The sequence below is a fragment of the Schistocerca serialis genome, chromosome 4 (genome assembly GCF_023864345.2).
Source record: "Schistocerca serialis cubense isolate TAMUIC-IGC-003099 chromosome 4, iqSchSeri2.2, whole genome shotgun sequence".
NCBI classification, from domain to species: Eukaryota; Metazoa; Arthropoda; class Insecta; order Orthoptera; family Acrididae; genus Schistocerca; species Schistocerca serialis.
Window position 1 is genome coordinate 499,421,622 of NC_064641.1, and position 14,301 is coordinate 499,435,922.

Genomic DNA, 14,301 nt, shown 5'->3' on the forward strand with positions numbered 1-14,301 from the left:
GTAATACTCAGTATGGAGCCCTGCATAATCCCATTCTCTTGTACCCATGGGGGGAGATGAGCGATGTACCAACTAACAAAAAACAACCAAAGGGATAAAAACTGATGAGTAAAAATTGATAGGGGGATTTTGAATCCCAGTCATGGAGGTATAGCAATACATGCTCAAGCCAGAACCCAATGCTGAAATCCAGGCACTTGCCGATACCCACTGGCTCAGAATTTTTGTCAAGCCAGCATCTCAGCAACTATGACGTAAGCATCGAGGTAATAACCAATGTTTTCAGATGTTTCTGTGCCATTGTGTTGCTGCCCTCCAGTGTTTCTGAAATCCCACCACCTGCTGTGTACAGTGCTGCTGTCAAAGAGATGATCTTTGGCAGCTGTTTTCGCAACCTGAGGTCCCCAGCAGCCTTCTCTCAAGTGACATGGAGTAGGGCAAAACTAGCTAGAAGTATTGGCTGCCTCTTGCAGTTGTGGTGATAGCTTGTTCTCTTTGTGTCACCGAGATGTGGAGTCATGTATTTAGAGGTGGTTGTGATATGCTTTTCATTGTGCCATCATGGGCAATACAGTGAAGATGCATACTATTTAGTATTCTTCTGTTTAGCTGAAGTGCTTCAAGTATTTTGTTCTGTTATCTGACCATAATTACTCATTCATTAAATGTTGGAAGGATCGGATAGTATTCTTACTTTCTGCCATCTGCAGTAAAAGTTGTTTCTCATAAGGACCAGCAAGTTGATGTCCCTATGGTTTGTGGTGAATGTAGTGTGTGTGTGTGTGTGTGTGTGTGTGTGTGTGTTTTGTGTGTTGCTAAACGACTTCCAGAGGAACAAACATATTTCAGAACACCTAATTCATGATGATAGATTAGGAACACACACACACACACACACACACACACACACACACACACACACACACACACAAAATCACTGCAAAGCATGGGGACGGCAGCTTGCTGGTCCCTACAAGAAACAACTTTTACTGAAGATGGCATAAAGTAAGAATACTATCCAATCCTTCCAAAATTTGATGAATGAGTAATCATGATCAAATACCAGAACAAAATACTTGAAGCATTTCAGCTATACAGAAGAAAACTACACAGTATGCATCCATTGCCCATGTTGGCATGACGAAAAGCATATCACAAACACCTCTGATACATGACTCCACTTCTCGGTGACACAAAGAGAACAAGCTATCACCACAACTGCAAGAGGCAGCCAATATTTCTGGCTAGTTCTGCCCTACTCCATGTCACCTGAGAGAAGGCTAAGTCTCTGGATGCTGGGGTTAGGAACACATGTCGTGTGTGTTTGTTGTATGCAGTACTACTCCTACTCATTAAATGAATTTCTGGATATAGTAAGTGGGGAATCCCCCCCCAAAAAAAGGAATTAAGTGTCATGTAATATTTTATGTAATGTAATATCTTGTACAGACACCTTTTATTAACCTGACACATTCCACATCATTACGAATTGTCGCATTCATGATCTATGGAACAAGTACTAATCTGATCTAATGTGTAAGAACAGTTTTAATTTTGTGTTGGTCTCATGTTTTGCACCAGTGAGCATCTGTGTTTTCAGCACAATTCAACACCACGTTATCGAAATTGTTTTGCTCACTTGGTGAGATTTCCAGCATTTTTAATGAAATCTGAGTTGGAAAAATTAAATAATTAATGGAAAAATTAAATAATTAATGGAAAAATATGTGTGTGTCAGCCCCCCCCCCCCCCCCCCCTCAGTCACGAAAACCGAGTGCTCCCACTCCCACGTTACTGCTGTTTCAGTTTCAGCAGCGTTTGGCAGGTCATGTATCTGACCTCAGTCACAACAAGACCTGACCCATTGTATATAAAGACTGGCAATCTGGACAGGCTGGGCAGGTTTCGACAGCTGGGCTTCAAATTAGTGTCTGCCATGTGTCAGCTGCCTCTGCAAGCCTGCCAACATTTTTCCACTATACCAATGGAACCGCCAGCCAGGGGGTCCGGCCACAACCTACATGGGCTGAGGGTTGAGGTAATGTCCTGTCAGCTCCGAATCACCTTGGTCTGACAGCACCAACCACTACTGTCCAAGCACCAGCCCTGGGTTTGGCACAGGGCCGCCACTGACTACCACTGGGACCATATGTTGGCTGATTCCCATCGCAGTTACGAGAGGAAGGGCGCTTTTGTGTGACACAGCACTGAGGTAGTCCAATGCACTGCTAGCAAAGCTGCTGCCAAGCCATATTGATGAAAAGAGCTGACTCCAGTGCACCATCGCCAACAAATTCCAATAGTGTTTCACTCCCTGTTGCCGCCGCCACCGCCCGCCTCCAGTGGGCACTGTATCGATGCCTGTCCAACTTAAGACATCAATAAATAATTTGTCACCACTGGGTATCTTCATCTTCTGCACCGACTCCCACCTCCACCATAGAACTGCTCACCCACATTGATCCCACAGCCTCCAAAAGTGGTGTCAGAAAAGCTGTTTGAGATTGAAATTATTATTATTATTATTATTATTACTGTGGCAGTGCAGCAGCAGAGTTCAATGAAAACATACAAGTAAGTGTCAACTAAGTTTCTTTTCTATATGGGCCCGTCTGGCTGTTTCCCGCACTTCCTTTTCTCTTTTCTGGGATATATTGTTCACTTCTGGCACTAACAGATGAAAAAATGGCAGTAAGTGAAAAAGCATCAACTTGGAAAACAATTCAGCAGCTGCTGGATCAGTTAGCTCAAGTGCAGGTTGCTAATGTGGATTTACATAGGGAGGGAGACAAGCTAATGGAGTAAAAAGGGAACAGTCCATTCCTAACATTTGTATAGGTGTACGTACCACCTCATTATTGACTGATCGGTAGCAAGACAGGTAAGGTCAAGAAAAATGCAGAGGAAATACAGATGGATCTCACAGAGCTAACTGACCTGAAAAAAGACCAAAATCAAGGGAATGAAGACAGGAAATGATGCACCAATAACTGAAACAGAAACATAAGGGGAAAGCAACATGCTAACACAAAATTCAGAGCTAAATAAAGAAACGTTATGCATTACGAAATGATGTCACCAGTCACTATGCCAAAGTGAATTGAGTCAATAAATAAACAGAACTTGGAGGGAACTACAAAGAGGAAGCAAGGCTTTAAAAAAATTTAAGAGAAGTTCATGGGGGAGACTGACAGTAAATTATATGCTGGAGGCATATTCAAAAGTCAGAGCACAGTTAGTTACACATAAATGATTTTACACTGGGTTTCATCAACCAGTGTTGTTTGTTTGTTTTGTTATGCTTTAGGACACAAAAACACTGGGGCCATACGCGCTCAAACCAAAACTATAGAACACAAAGCCAGAGAGGAGTTAAAAATGATTCTATGTCAGTTCCAATTGACATAATAGAAGACGGACAGAAACAGGCACATGGAAAAAGGGCTAAAAGAGACACCATAAAGGAACAGAGGTCCAAAACTAAAAATTAAATTGCTGTCACCAGATTGTTTTGGCGGATAAAAAGTAAAACACAGTCAACATCCCGCACGTCATTTGCTACAGCAGCCGATAACTCAGACGGCAAACCCAAACGGGAACATAAAAGGTTAAAAAATGGACATTCCGTCAGGAAGTGGCGGACAGTTAAAACTTGGGCGCAATGTATATAAAGTGGTGGGGTAGCACCGCTTAGCAAATGATGATGGCTGAAAAGGCAGTGCCCAATATGCAGCCGAGTTAAACTAACCTCCTCCCAGCAGGAGGGCTGAGAGGAGGTCATCCAAACCGCTGGGAGAGGCTTAATAATCCAGAGATTATTCCCGTGGAGTGAGAACCATTGGCGATGCCAAAGGGACAACACATCCTGACAGATGGCAACACAGAGATCATCGGAGGGAACACAGGTACTCACGGGCTGAGGTACTAGGATTGCAGCTTTGGCAGCAGCATCAGCAGCCTCGTTTCCTGGCAGACTGACATGACCAGGAACCCACAGAAACATCACACTGGCTCCACCAAGACTGAGCAGCTGACAGTTTTCCTGGACCCTCTGCACTAAGGGAGGGGCTGTGTACAGCGCACATAGACTTTGAAGACTGCTGAGTGAGTCTGAGCAGAGGACACAATTTAAACGGCTATGTCACCGGATGTACTCTGTGGCCTGATACAAGGTGAAGATCTCAGCTATAAATACTGAGGAGTGTGCCAGAAGCTGATATCTAAAGACATGGGTGCCGACAGCCATCAGTGTACACAAAGATAATATCGCAAAGTTCCATGTGAAGGTCGTGAAACTGAAGGTGATAGACTGAGGCTGGAGTAGTGCCCTTAGGAAGCGAATGAAGACCAAAGTTAATATGGGCCGCTTCACAATGCCAAGGTGGTGAAGGGTTCACACCCACAGGGAAAGGTGCAGGTCATGCGAAGTTAAGCCGCTGTAGTAAGTGCCGATAGTGAACTCCAGGAGGCAACAGAGAAGAAGGACGAGCCCCATACTGCCGATCAAAGGAATCATCAAGGTGGCGGCGTAGGATGGGTGACCACACATGCCAGACCAACGGCATGCATACCTGCTGAGGAGAAAGTTACGGCAGTAGGACAGGGGTAGTTCAGCAGCTTCAGCATACAGACTCTCAACCAGGCTGGTGTAAAAGGCGCCCGTGGCCAAACGGATGCCACAATGGTGGATAGTCTTCATTGATCCATTTTGGATCGTGAGATGACGGCTGGCATGAACTTCTTGATTCGATAATTTACCAACAGCCATATGTATTGTAGAAATTTATTTTATTTTATGAACTTCTATGTGCTACCAGTTTCAGCATTACATTGATGCCATCTTCAGGTCCCACCCGTCATAGTCGTAAAATCGCTACACACAGAAGGAGCCATATAACTGGATCCATGAATCAAATCGTCCTGCAACAGCTCTTGGTGGCCAGGCAACACAGCCTATGAAAATTTTCACACATCTTAGTATCTCATACCACATTATGAGCACCCACGCAACCTGTTAGTTTTAGCTATGCTATACTCTGGATTTACCCACCATTACTGCAGTCCTCAAACTGTTCAAAAAATCTTTCTACTTCTCCATTGTTGGGGAAAAGGCCTGGTTTGTGAAGTGATTTCCACCATTATAAATATTCTTGAATCATTCAGTTTCTCCGTCAAACTGCTTATCCACAAGCAGCTCAGCAACATGTTAAGGTAAGTTGAACTGCCCTACACGAGTCAACTTTCTCACCCAGTGACATCTCATAAATATTGGATGCTAAGGATAGAGAGAGACCAAGCGTAAACACGTTGCAAATGCTGGTATCATCCCCCATTTATCTGTGATGACCTGCACCACTAACACTGATTGGGCAGATACCTGCACCTGCTGGAATTTACACAACAATCGCACCTCTAACAACAGATGTTCTGTGTTGTATGGTAAGCAATGTGAGAGCATGGCTAACCTAGTGTATATCCAGTGAGCCATATGTGTTTCGCACATCTGCAGGTTCTGGGCCATTGCAGGTGGTGGTGGTGACTGCTTCAACTTGGTTGCCCAGTTTTGCTAAGGTGGCTGGGATCTCAGGTTCAATGAATGGACTGAGTACAACTACTACTGAAGACCACAACAATTTCAGTACATTTATTCAGTACTGCATACAAGACCAGACTGGCAGGACTTTGCCATATACAGGATGATATTTGAGGGTTCAGTTCTACAGACCACTGCCATCCAAGAATGATCAGCAACTTATGAGTGTAGTTATGAGGGTCCTGCCATTAGTATAAGCTATTTTTATATGGTTAACTGACAGCATAGCTGCAAGAGCGATGGGTGATGATGTAATACTGAACTGACAAGTGCCAACATCCCTTCCTGGTTCGGTGTGCTTGGAAGAAGGAAGTTACAGGTTGATGAAGGTTTCTCGGGTCTCCAGCCAGGTGGTAGCGTTGATATCTCGCGACGTTTCGGGAAGTGTCATACTACCCATCTTCTGGCGAAGTGTCGAGATTCGCGGAGAGCGAGCTATTTATATGCGTGGCCACCCCCCTCCACTACACCTCGGGTGGCTGCGGTGGACCAGCTGCGTGCGCGGTGGTGGTGGGGATGGCGGTCGCCCCCGGCGATTCACGAGAATCTGGTCAACAGAGACAAGGGATACCAACTCAGCGCAGCATGGAACCCGGCGATAGCGGCAATCCGTCGGGAGCGCGCCCGTCAATGTCCTCCGTCGCTGATGCAAACAGAATGCTTACACCGAGAACCGAACGCGGCCGCCGGGGGCGACCGCCATCCCCACCACCACGCGCATGCCGCTGGTCCACCGCAGCCACCTGAGGTCTAGTGGAGGGGGGTGACCACGTATATACATAGCCCGCTCTCTGCGAATCTCGACACTTCGCCCGAAGATGGGTAGTATGACACTTCCCGAAACGTCGCGAGATATCAACGCTACCACCCGGCTGGAGACCCGAGAAACCTTCATCAATAGTTTACGCCGGGAAAGCCTACAGTCACATTTAAGTTACAGGTTGTTACACAGTCATACTGATTTTTTTCATTCCTCTTTTTCCAAGCTATTAGCTGTAATGGCTTTGCAACTATCTCTCATATGCCTACATTCCTTATCATCTACCAATAAGACCACATGGCAATCAGTTTTTTGTAATTTTTTGTATTATGGAACTGAAATTCACAGCTATAATATCAATCTGCAAAGTAGTCCAGTGCAAGTCTAAAAAATTCTGTGCAGCTATAATTCACTAAAGTAACGAAAATGGTCTGCATTGCTCAGTTGTTGAATCGTTGCCTCTCATGCAGGCAGCCTGGGTTCAATTCCCACATGTGCAAGCTTTGACACAAAGGCACACATTTTACAAGCATTTCTGTGAAACAAAAAATTCCTAAAGGTGAAGAAAGAAAACAAACAGTAGCTTCTGAAACTGGTAATCACTGGTTTGAACGTGTTTCAGTTTCCCCCCCCCCCCCCTATTAGAATACCTACCTGTAGCCATTTTGTTGGAAGACCTCTCTCAGGTGTTGCAGCCCCCCCCCCTCCCCCCCCCCCGCCATGAACCATGGACCTTGCCGTTGGTGGGGAGGCTTGTGTGCCTCAGCGGTACAGATAGCCGTACCACAGGTGCAACCACAACAGAAGGGTATCTGTTGAGAGGCCAGACAAATGTGTGGTTCCTGAAGAGGGGCAGCAGCCTTTTCAGTAGTTGCAGGGGCAACAGTCTGGTGATTGACTGACCTGGCCTTGTAACACTAATCAAAACGGCCTTGCTGTGCTGGTACTGCGAACGGCTGAAAGCAAGGGGAAACTACAGCCGTAATTTTTCCCGAGGGCATGCAGCTTTACTGTATGGTTAAATGATGATGGCGTCCTCTTGGGTAAAATATCCCGGAGGTAAAATAGTACCCTATTCGGATCTCCGGGCGGGGACTACTCAAGACGACTTGTTATCAGGAGAAAGAAAACTGGCGTTCTGCAGATCGGAGTCTCCAACACTAATGATTTTTTTCATGTTAATGCATTTTACTCTTCACAGGAATGATTATAGAACATGTAACTTTGCTAAAAAATTTACGTCAGCTGGGAATCTAAACCAGGCCCCACATACAACAGGTACACATTCCACCACAGAACTATGCAGCCCATCAAAAAAGCCATTTAATTTTAGAGAGTTAAAGATGCTTGGAGAACTTCAAAATTGCTTTTCTTGAGAATTTTTGAGAGTTTCACCAAACTGATTTGGGAAGAAGGAAGGAGGGAAGATTGGGTTTAGCGTACCACCACCATCAAGTCATTAGAGATGCAGCACAAGTTTCGATCGTGTCAAGGATCAGGAAGAAAATCGGCTGTGCTCTTTCAAAGGAACCATTCCAGCATTTGCCTGAAGTGGTTTAGGGAAATAACAGGAAACCTAAATCTGGATTACAGGATGTGGGTTTGAACAGTCATCCTCCCAAATGAGAGACCAGTGTGCTAACACTGCGCCACTTTGTTCCGTAAACTGATTTGGGAAATTGGTATCTGACTTCCGTACTACTTCATGTACCATAAATATAAAAAAATAACATAAATTCAACTGCCATGTGGCCCCCTTGTAAACTTGTAAACATTTCCTAGTTCGCTCAACTTACTTTCATCTAATCCAACTCATTTACAAACTGGAATGAGAGATATTTCTTTCTGTTCTGTATTTTTTAGAAATTACATTCTCTAATCATTTAGAATATCACAACAGTTATGGTTGCTCAACAGCTATAATTCTTAAAATCCCATTATCAGCTTAATGAATTTAAAGAGCATTACTAAATGATGCCAAATCAACTGGCTCACAAAACCTGTTGTATTCCTAAATACTTTAGATATGTTTCAGTATTGTTTTTGTGCCTATTTATTCCTCAATGCCTTCACTATATTGTGAGTTGCCATACTTTATTTGCTCACCTTGTGCGACTTTCTGAAGACAGAACTGTAATAAGAGCCCGTATGGAGACAGCATGGAGGCCATACATCAAATAACATCTGTATTATTGTTAATGCATTTTCTTTTACTATCTGGTCTTCTGATGTCTGAAAAACAAATAACAAACAACAGAATTTAACAGTGTGACTCAGATGGAAGGCATTATCACAACCATCTACTTATTCCACAATGAAGAAGATTCAGTCAGTCAGTCAGTCACTCACTCACTCACTCACTCACTCACAATGAAACGGAACAAAAACATTACAGTACTAAAAAGAAGACATACAGGTCAATTGGAGCACAGTGAACATATTAAATAAAAATATTTGAAAATAGCATTAATAATGGTCCAAAAAACAAACAATACATAGATGCTGATCAGTTGTACATACTAACTATATGAAAACCTTCCACCATGTAACTTAACAATTGTGGAACCAAATTAAGAATGTACTACAGAGCATTATTTCAGTACAAGAAAGAAATGCAACAGATACGAATAATAAATGTGGATAGCGTCCCTTTGTAACTTTAATGTTACTAAATGGGGAAAAATTATATCTGAATCACAAAAGATACTGTCCAATAGGGAAGTTGGCTAGCATAATATTAATATGGACCACTAGGGCCAAATAACTCCACCCCTTTCCCCTACGGCAAACATGAACACACACACACACACACACACACACACACACACACAAACCATTAAATGAAGATATTGACTAACAACAAAAATATGCTGACTGTGGACTTCAACTGTACTGTGAGGCAACAACAGCTGCTCCATTTTTGACACGCATATTCTATACCCATATAATGGAAGGAAACATTCCACGTGGGAAAAATTATATATAAAAACAAAGATGAGGTGACTTACCGAACAAAAGCGCTGGCAGGTCGATAGATACACAAACAAACACAAACATACACACAAAATTCAAGCTTTCGCAACAAACTGTTGCCTCATCAGGAAAGAGGGAAGGAGAGGGGAAGACGAAAGGAAGTGGGTTTTAAGGGAGAGGGTAAGGAGTCATTCCAATCCCGGGAGCGGAAAGACTTACCTTAGGGGGAAAAAAGGACAGGTATACACTAGCACACACGCACATATCCATCCACACATACAGACACAAGCAGACATATTTGAAATATGTCTGCTTGTGTCTGTATGTGTGGATGGATATGTGCGTGTGTGCTAGTGTATACCTGTCCTTTTTTCCCCCTAAGGTAAGTCTTTCCGCTCCCGGGATTGGAATGACTCCTTACCCTCTCCCTTAAAACCCACTTCCTTTCGTCTTCCCCTCTCCTTCCCTCTTTCCTGATGAGGCAACAGTTTGTTGCGAAAGCTTGAATTTTGTGTGTATGTTTGTGTTTGTTTGTGTATCTATCGACCTGCCAGCGCTTTTGTTCGGTAAGTCACCTCATCTTTGTTTTTATATATAATATTCTATACCCAGTTATACGAATGGAGATCTGTACTATGTGTGTTTTGTCTGTGCTGAGCAATCTAACTTTAATTTCTTCACAAACTGAGTGACAGATTCCACATTTTACACAAAGTCTCTGCATCTATTTTTAAGTTGTTTTTCCAAATTCCAGCAGGCTTTTAAGATTACTGAGCCAGATATTTGGCTTCTCCACCACAATGTAGGTCTTCTTACATCACCATTAGGACCACTGCCCACTGCGGACACTGGATGCTGCCCGATGGCATTGAGGCCGTGTGACATGGTAACAGAAGTGTGTAAGTAGAGCAGACACGGATGGCGGATCACCCTAGTAAAGATAAGGGCTGCAAATGAGGAAATCCATTGAGATAAGCGACTTAGACAAAGGGCAGAGTATTATTACACAGAGAATGCGAACAAGTATCTTGAAAATGGTGAAGCTGGTCGAACATTTACATGCTACTGTCCTACAGAAAGAGATAGGACAGCGATACTACTATTAGACATTAAATGGTTGGATGTCCCTCACTCTACACAGAACATGGGGTTCAGAGGCTTGTCTGCTCTGTAAAGCAGGATAGATGGTGATCTGTGGCATCTCTGCCGAAAGAGCACAATGCTGGTGCCTGCACAGTTGTTTCAGACCACACCATTCATCGTACATTGTTGAATGTGGAGCTCCATGGCAGACCACCCCTATGTGTTCACATATTGACCTAATGGCATCGTCAATAACAACCACAGTGGGCATAGAACTATTAAGATTCGACCATCAACGTAAACGTTTCGGCTCTTCAGGTGAATCACATTTTTGCTACACTAGGTGGATGGTCATCTTCACAAAAGCTATTATCGAGGTGAATGGTGGCTCAAAATGTGCAGCGGCCATGGATGCAAACTGGAGGAAGCGGTATTACGATATGGGAGACATTCTTCTGCACTTGCATGGAACCTATTGTAATAATCAACAACACACCAACAGCTGCGATCCACCTGCATCCCTTCATGCTTGAAGCCTTTCCCAACGTTGATGTCATCTTCCAGCAGTGTAACTGTCTGTGTCTCTGAGCCAGAACCGTACAACAGTGGTATGAGGAGTATTATTGTTATCGGCGACCAAATTCGCCTATGGAACCCATCTGCATCACTATCGGGTGACATCACTGCATACGCAAATTGGCAGTCCGTTATTCACATAAATTACATGACCTGTGCATAGACACATCTCCACAACCTTACCAACAAACTGTTGCATCCCTGATACGAATAATCTGGGATGTATTTCATTCCAAAGATGGACAAACACGCTATTAAGCAGGTAGTAGGACAGAAATAAGATTGCATATCATGTGAGATTAACAAATTTCAGATTCACCTTGGTCTGTGGATCTTCCTAAAACCTTTTGGAAGGGCGGCCTGTGATAGAATACAGATACTTTTGTAAGATAATAACATGTTAACAATGTAACTGTTCACCTCTCTAAAAGTTACAATAGGAAACTAAACTTTAGTCTACTACAAGTCTTGGCAGAGTTGAAGAATAAGATAATTGGGCACCTTCTGTTATCTTGCAAAACTCTATGATTGTGTAAATTATCAATTTTCATGTGGCAACTGAACTATTATGGTCTTTTTTTTTTAAGGCATTAAAACAAGTAGAGTCATATGCACCCATGTCAAAACTGTATAACATGAAGACTAAGAGGAGTTAAAAACGACAGCACATCAATCCCAATCGACGAAAGAGAAGACAACTTAAAACTGGGATGTGGAGAAAGGTCGATATAATACACCATAGAGAAACGTAGGTCCTGAACTGAAAATTAAATGGCCTTCGCCATATTGCTACAACAGATAAAAAGTAAACTGGGGGTGACAGTCCGTGTATTGTTCGCCAAAATGGCCAGACAGCAAACACAAACAAGAATGTAAAGGGTTAAAAAAAAAAGGCATTCCGTCAGGAAGCAGCTGACTATCAAAAGTTGAGCACAATGTGCACACAGTGGTGGGGAGCACCACAAAAAGATAGTGCCCAATATGCAATCCAGCTAAAAAGATCACCACATGGCGAGAGGGCCGAGAGGTGGTCATCCAAGCCACTGGGAGACGCTTAATAACCCAGAGCTTGTTCCCATGAAGGAAGGACCAGTGGTGATGCCAAAATGACACCACTTGCTGACAGACAGCAACACAGAGATCATCAGAGGGAATGTGAGAACTATGCGGGCTGAGGTACGAGGACTGCAGCCTTGGCAGCTGCATCAGCAGCCTCGTTTCCTGTCAGACCGATGTGACCCGGAAACCACATGAACATCACAGTGGCTCCATCAAGAATGAGCAACTGACAGCTTTCCTGGACACACTGCACTAAGGGATGGACGGTGTGAAGCACACACAAGCTTTGTAAATACCGAGCAGTGTTCCGAAGCTGATACCGAAAAATGACGGCGCCAATGACAAAGGCGCACCCAACTCCATGCTCAATCTGAAGCCATCGGGTACTATCACGAAGTTTCATGCGAAGGTCATGAAACTGAAGGCAACAGAGAGAGGCTCGAGTAGTGTCCTTAGGAAGCAAATGAAGGCTGAGCTGAACATGGGCCACCACACAAAGCCAAGGTGGTGAAGGGTTTACACCAACCGGGAAAGTTGCAGGTAGCGTGAAGTTAAGCTGGCAGAGCAAAGAGCTAAATGTGAACTCCAGAAGGTAACAGATAAGAGGGGCGCGCCCCATACTGGCAATCAAAGGAGTCACCGAAGAAGGTGGCATAAGATGGGTGGCCACGTATGGCATACAAACAGCACACATCTCTGCTAAGGAGAAAGTCACGGCAGTAGGACAGTGGTAGTGGCAGCTTCTGCATGCCGACTCTCAACCGGGCTAGTGTAAAAGGCACCAGTGGCCAAACAGATGCCATGTTGGTGGATAGTATTGAGACAGCATAAGAGGGGCAGACATGCATACGCATATACGAAACATCCATAATCTAGTTTCGAACGGACATGGGACTGGTACAACTAGAGGATGGTCGTTCGATCTGCTCCCCACAAAGTACCACTGAGGACATGTAGGACTTTGAGGGACCGCGTACAGCGGGCTGTCAGGTCAGACACTTGGGAGGACCAAGAAAGTCTCCTACCGAGCATGAGTCTCCTATCGTAGTTTCAACAAACAAAAGAGCAACATGACCAATATACAAATACGGTGGAAGAAACCAACTGGGCTGCCAGAAATTCATACAAACAGTTTTGTCAGTGGAAAAACAAAATCCATTGTCAATGTTCCCTGAGTCAGGATGATCAAGACACCACTGAAGGCTACGCTCAATGAGGCAGGTCTGTGGAGAATTGCAATAGATGGGAAAATTGTCAACGAAAAAGAAGCTGGAGACCTCCAGTGGGAGACAGGCAATTATAGGGTTAATGGCGGATACAGGTGTCATACAAGGCAGAAACCACACGTACATTGAAAACACAGTCTTTTAAAAATTCCTGAAGGAAATGGGGCATTTGGCCACATAATCCCCATGTGGAGAGAGTACAGAGGATACCAGTCCTCCAGCATGTGTCATAGGCTTACTCCAAACCAAAGAACACGGCCACAGTCTGGGATTTCTGCAGAAATCCATTCATGACATGGATGGACAAAGTGACGGGATGGCCAACTGCAGAACGGCGTGCTTCAAATCCACACTGTGCAGTGGTGAGTAAATTGTGAGACACAAGCCGCCATACCAGCTGAGCATGAATCATATGTTCCATCACCTTGTAAAAACCGCTGGTGAGAGAAATGGGGTGGTAGCGAGAAGGAAGGTCTTTATCAGGCATAGGTATGGGTATGACAGTGGCTACATGCCAGTGTCTGCGAAACATGCCCTCTGCCCAGATGCAGTTGTACCTATGAAGCAGAAAGTTCTTGCCCCCAAGAGAAATGTGCTCCAATATCTGAATGAACAGCATCTGGCCCCAAGGCAGAGAATCATGATGAAGTGAGAGCATGATCTAGCTCCCTACTAAGAGTGGCATTGTAGCACTCACAATTCCAATACATGAAGTGTATCATCCAAGCCACCTCTACTCATTTCTGATGGAGGAAGGCAGGATGATAGTGGGAGGAGCTCAAAATCTCTAAAATGGCAGACCAAGGTGTTGGAGATAGCAATAGGGTCCACGATGACATTGTCTGCTACTGGCAGACCGTAAATCGGGGAATGGATCTTGGTCCCAGATTGGCCCACACTTCGGAAGAGGGAGTGCAACTGTTAACAGAACTAGTAAATTAAATCTACCTAGGTTTTTTGCTATCCTGACGAACGCAACGATGCTGTGGACACAACTGTATATAATGAATAGTTTGCCATTGTAGGAAGTC

General features: G+C 44.2%; 1 protein-coding gene across 4 annotated transcripts in view; it reads right to left on the bottom strand.

The window, feature by feature from the left end:
* LOC126475223 (uncharacterized) overlaps window positions 1-14,301 on the bottom strand; it is a 179,072-nt gene that overhangs the window by 136,759 nt on the left and 28,012 nt on the right. For all 4 annotated transcript variants that reach the window (XM_050102891.1, XM_050102889.1, XM_050102890.1 and 1 more), the window contains one exon: window positions 8,460-8,585. In XM_050102891.1, the coding sequence (XP_049958848.1) occupies window positions 8,460-8,585 (126 nt within the window). The remainder of the gene's footprint in view (window positions 1-8,459; window positions 8,586-14,301) is intronic.